Here is a 6,000-nt window from a genome sequence, read left to right as displayed (position 1 = left end):
CTTCAAAATTTCCAGTATGACTGATTGTCTCTCAAGTGTCCTTTTACAGATGGGGAAACTGAGACTTTGAAAATAACCGTCCCGGGACCCCTAAGCTGGTTTGTGGTGGAGTTGGGGTTTGAACACAAATCAACAGAATGGATCTGATGCCCTGTTAGTGCCTGACTCATAAAGCCAGTTAGTCTTAATAAGACACATAGAATAATAATACTTATTACCTTAACCCTGGGCAATAGGCTGACAAAATTATTAGTTAAATCAATTTTTTAAAAACTTTTTTTTGTTTGATCAAAGGAAGCATTTGTAGAAAAGATGAGTTGTTATTCATTCAACCTTTTGCCCCCCCTCCTAAAACACACACAATCTTTGTTACGTTACCTCTGAATTCAGGTTTTAATTTAACATACATAAAAGAACCCTAGCCATGATGACAGCCTCAAAAGATCAGTCACAAGGAACTCAAGCAAGTCAGCAAAAAAAGACAACAAATAACAATACTTAGGATACATCAATCATTCTTTTTCCTTATACATCTTAAAAACAGAAATTGGTCTTAGTTTCTCATTTTAAATGTGCTTTCTTCCTTTGATTTATGTAAAACTTCCAAAGATATAAACATCTTTATATACAAAGAAGTAGTATGGCAGTACATGTGACTTTATACATTTTACATTTGTAATAAAAAAATCATGAAAAGTATGCTTTGAACCTGTTGGTAAATTCTAAAAAGAAACTAATTTGAAAGATTTATAAATCAAATTTGTTAAGTGGCCAAACTATTTTTTATTTGAAAATAACAAAATTCTAACTCGAGCAAAGCTGGTTGGAAAGAAGGAATAACTGCCTTTTCTAAGCTTTATCAGCTAGGAAGCAGATAGGAATTAATAATTCCAAGAAGAGAAGAAGTTTTATGAAAAGAAATTGTAGTCATCATGCTGTAGATTCTGAGCAGCTCATCTTGGAGGTTTAAACGGGTCCATCTCCCTAGAAGGTAGAAAAGGTGAATTAACTATGATGTCATGATTTATGTAAATTTTTGCTTTCCCCCTCCTTCTTCCCATCCCCATCACCTGCCTTCCTCCTGGCTCTTAATGGTTGCCTATTGAATGTTTCCTATACTTTTCTGGCTTTGTTTCAGGGCTTTACTCTGTCACCCACCTGTGTTGAGGTTATAGGAATGGAAGCTTTATTTTGTTTTGCATCATGTATTTATTTATTTAGTCCTCAAGGAAGTTACATTTTATTTATTTATTTTTGTTTTATTTTGTTTTTAATTTTTTAAAATTTCAATAGCTTTTCGGGTACAAGTGGTTGTTGGTTCCGTGGATGATGAATTAGGTACTGATGAATTCTGAAATTGCAGTGCACCCATCACCTGAGGAGAATACATTGTATACAATATGCATCATTTATTTAAAAAAATAATTTGGTAAGAGGTGCTGAGAGACCAAGTGCTATGTGGAAAGCCACCACTAACAAGTAGGAGAGCTGGGATTTGAACCAGGGAGGCAGAACCCAGAGATTGTGTTAAAGGAAACTTGAAGCTATGCTACCTCACTGACTTTCATAAGGTTAGTAAATAACATTCAATGCCATTTACTGAGCCTTCTAAGGATTCAAATGAATTCATGCTTGTCACCCTGTACTAGGCACTCCATTGACAACCGTAGGAGTAGGTATTAATAGCCACGTTTTACAGACAAGGAGCAGTTGAGGGCTACTGACTGGGCGAAGACCACACAGCTGACATTCAAACCAGGTCTCATAGCATGTATTTTAAGGCACATTCCCAACTACCACTTCATTTAAGGACTGTGCCAGGCTCAGGAAGCTCTCAGTAAATACTTTCCGCCTGAATGGATAGATGTTGATCTTACACTCTCTCCATAAATTAGGCAAGAGGCAGTTGGAATAACTGAGACTATGAGAAGTTAGTCAGCTTGCTGGAGTCACTCAGCTAGTAAGCTGTGGAACTAGGCTGAGAGCCCAAGTCTTTCCTCAGTGTCCTACTGGGGCAGGAATGCTGACCAGCCCCATGAGAGGCCAGCTGCCCAAGAGAAAGGAATCTTCAGCAGACTGACTTTAAAACTGCAGCTCTTGTGCACTGAAATATTTACTAGTGAAACTTTGTGATGTCCAAAAATTACTTTCCGAGAGTCCAGAAAGAGAGAGGGTGAGAAAATATTAACAATTTTGTGAACATGGGTGAAAGTACACAGGTGTTCATTGCACCATTCCTTCAACTTTATGTAGATTTGAAGTTTTCAAAATAAAAAGTTGGAGGAGGAGTGGGGAGAGAGACAGAGAGGAGAGATGAAGGGAGGGAGGAAGAAAGGAAGGGAAAAAAATGGACAATTCTGGTGTGTACATTCACCCTCTTGAGTCTCTGGTGCCCATGCACTGATAACCATGGAGTCCATCTACTGTCTTTCAACCTATTGAGTGACTCAGCTATTAAGCTCTCCAAAATATGGTATCCAAATAAATGAAACTCACTAAAAGGAACCAACGTGCTGACACCTATGAATGTGTTTTTAAATTGAGAGATAATTCTCAGATTTAGCAAAGTATTATCAACAATTCAAAGAGTAATCATATTTTCTTTCTTTCTTTCTCTCTCTCTCTTTTTTTTTTTTTTGGAAAGGTCTTGTTCTGTTATCCAGGGTGCAGTGCAGGGGCAAGATCTCAGCTCATGCAGCCTCAGCATCGTGGGCTCAGCTGATGCTCCCAGCTCAGCCTCCTGAGTAGCTGGGACTACAGGTGCATGCCACCACATCTGGTTAATTTTTTTGTATTTTTAGTAGAGATGGGGTTTCACCATGTTGCCATGGTCAAGACCAGTTCAAAGCTGGTCTTGAACTCTTGGGTTCAAGTGATCTTCTTGCCTTGGCCTCCCAAAGTGCTGGGATTACAGGCATGAGCCACCGTGTCCAGCCAAAGTAATCATATTTTCAGTAAATCTTGCAAAGAAAATTTACCACCCAGCTAAAATATGTAGAAACTGAAACTTCAATATATAATTTAGCAAACATTCATTCACTTTGGATGAATTACAAGATTTAAATGCTCAATATTTTCAATCACTATCATAAAAATAATTTTGGTGGATTACTAGTTGGTAGTTGCTTTTCCTCTCTAGTATGTTTAAAGACCAAAACATTTAAATACAATACAGTAGAACTGAAAATTTGTAGAATAAAAATGCAATACACAGTGAAATTTATTTGTAATACACGCATTTTACTGCTGATTTGGGGGACTTATTTATATTTTTCATTGAAAAAAGTAATATATAATTATTAAAATTTTTAATACTATAGGCTAAATTAAAGGAAAAAAGTCAGTCTTCTTACCTAGAAATAATGATTATTTAACTTTTGGTTGGATTTCCTTTAGTTTTTTGTTTTATTTTTCTATTCACAGAATTTTGTTTTTTCCTCCTTGTATAATTGTATATTAAGTACAATTTTTGTATCCTGCTAATAACAGTATCTCATAAGATACTGTTATTAGATAAGATAAGATTGGATTTTCAATATTACTGCAATTTTGGGGGAAACATTCTTTTAAGATAGGGAGAATAAAATAATAAAAAGAGATACTGTGACAGGCTATATAAGAAATTAGGTAACCTTACCTAGGTGAGGAGATTGGAGGGAACTGGCTGGATAGAAGACAAAGGCCGGAGGGAGACTTTCCAACTGAATACCTTTATATATTTCTCTGTGTGTGTATACATGTACACATTTAGTTTTTGAGTTATATACATGTAATGCTTATTTAAAATAAATGTATTTATTTATTTATTTATTGAGACAGGGTCTCACTCTGTCACACAGACTGGAGTGCGGTGGTGAGATCTCGGCTCACTGCAACCTCTGCCTCCCAGGTTCAAGTGATTCTCATGCCTCAGCCTCCTGAGTAGCTGGAGCTACAGGCATATGCCACTATACCTGGCCTTCTTATTTAAAATTTAAATAAAATAATTTGAGTCATTTAAAGTTTTACCATAATATTATGTTAAGTGAATAGACCTTTATTTACATATATTTACATAATCCCCCAGTTAGGGAACTCTCAAGTTTTATTTTTTTCTTCATACATCAATCTGTGCTTGTAAGAACTTTGTGTATGTGTGTGAATAATTGCCTAATTTGATTTGGGTATTAGTTGAAATAATCAGACTGTCTTACTGTCTGCAAGTCTGTTTTTATTTTTAGTAATTTGTTGTTGGTATTTTACAATATTATTTAGAGACTAAAGCCTGAGTGATTTCCCTTTTTTCTTCCCATATAAGAACTACCTCTTTTTCTGTATCAGAAATCATATCAAATATAGGTTTTGCATTGGTATGTTCTGTTCATCTGAGGAAGTGAGAAAATGCCAGCCCAGACCGTGACGTACTATTGCTGACACTGTACCCATATGACAAATGCTCACTTCAGGTGGATCTTCATATAAACATCATTGTAAATGTTTATATATAGACAGAGTCCTTTGTCTCTAGAACTATGGTCAACTGGATGTGAGGCTGAAAATTATGGCCAACTTCAGCCTGGGTGTTTTAACGTGCTCTGGGTTCCAGTAATGCAATGTGTCTGTCTCCATGAGCTGACAGACTGGGCTGACTGGGCTTCCCAACCTGGGCTGGTTTTCTGCAGGTGGCCACACTTACCCCCTCATTCCTTCAGTGCTGGTGGCCTGACCTGGCCTCCCTCATGCTGGTGGCCTGACCTGGCCTCCCTCATGCTGAGAAGAAACAGCAAAAGCCTGAACTTACCCCACAGCAGCCACAACACTGGCAGTCTCCACAGAGGGTCCCCAGGAGGCCATTGACCACCTGGATGGCGCAGAGAACCATCTGGATTCCTCCTACGACCAGCAGGATGGAGAAGAGGGTCAGATTCCAGGGAATCACATTGAGAGGCTCTCGGCACTTGTTCCATAAGGCCTCATCATTGAGATAATCCCTGTTGGTGATATAGGGGACAAAGGAAACATTTGTAAAAGGTGTGCAATTCCCTCTACTAGAAAGTTACCATAACAATGTTTCTCATGCACTACTTTCCACCCAAAACTAGCTTCACGAGAAAATACTCTGTACTAACAATTTAAATACCACAAAATGTACAGTTTTTATTGAGTACACCCTGTGTGCCAGACCCTGTTCTAATCACTTCACACATATTCACTCATTTATTCCCCAAAGAAACCTCTGGGTTCTCTTTTTCGGTTTCACAAATAAGGAAGCAGAGGCACAGAGAGGCTAAGTTACTTTCTCCCAGGTCACAGAACTGGCAGAACAATTTTCATTAGCTGTCGAAAAAGACGGGCAAATTCACCATCTATGATGGGGACAGGAAAATAGACACTCCAGGAGTAGAATTTCACAAATGTTCACAGCTTTATCCTAGCTATCATTGTTAGAGACCGTTTTGACTTTTGACAGATGACTTGTCAAGTGTAGTGGCCATCTGAAGCCATGTAAAGTACAAATGTGTCATATAGCTAAAGGGAAAAGCCTGATTTCAAGGCCTAATTTTAACCAAATTGTGAATTTGACTCACTATATTTTTGTTAACATGTAGGAATCTCTCACACACAAAGATGTAATTAATTTTCTTCAAAAGGAACAAATAGTCTGTTGCCTTAATACATATTTTACATAAACTGTGAATTAGGAGAAACCGCAATATATTTATATTTTATTATATAATGAGTTTATTGCAATATAAAGGGCATTGTGGCCAGGCGCGGTGACTCACACCCACACCTGTAATCCCAGCATTTTGGGAGGCCAAGGTGGGCAGATCACCTGAAGTCAGGAGTTCGAGACCAGCCTGGCCAACATGGCAAAACTCTGTCTCTTCTAAAAATACAAAAATTAGCTGGGCATGGTGGTGGGCACCTGTAATCCCAGCTACTCAGGAGACTGAGGCTGGTGAATTGCTTGAACCCGGGAGGTGGAGGTTAAAGTGAGCCAAGATCATGCCATTGCAC

At 38.0% G+C, this 6,000-nt stretch overlaps 1 protein-coding gene across 1 annotated transcript in view; it reads right to left on the bottom strand.

The window, feature by feature from the left end:
- Positions 1-365: 365 nt before the first annotated feature.
- The window catches only part of TM4SF4 (transmembrane 4 L six family member 4), a 28,696-nt gene continuing 23,061 nt past the window's right edge, over positions 366-6,000 (bottom strand). The window contains exons 4-5 of the mRNA XM_004037832.4: positions 4,781-4,970; positions 366-984 (exon numbers count right to left, since the gene is read on the bottom strand). Coding sequence (XP_004037880.1) covers positions 967-984; positions 4,781-4,970 — 208 coding nt within the window. The 3' untranslated portion in view covers positions 366-966. The remainder of the gene's footprint in view (positions 985-4,780; positions 4,971-6,000) is intronic.

This window comes from Gorilla gorilla, chromosome 2 (assembly GCF_029281585.2).
Source record: "Gorilla gorilla gorilla isolate KB3781 chromosome 2, NHGRI_mGorGor1-v2.1_pri, whole genome shotgun sequence".
NCBI lineage: Eukaryota > Metazoa > Chordata > Mammalia > Primates > Hominidae > Gorilla > Gorilla gorilla.
Note: the sequence above shows the minus strand (reverse complement) of the source record. Positions and strands in the feature narration are given on the sequence as shown.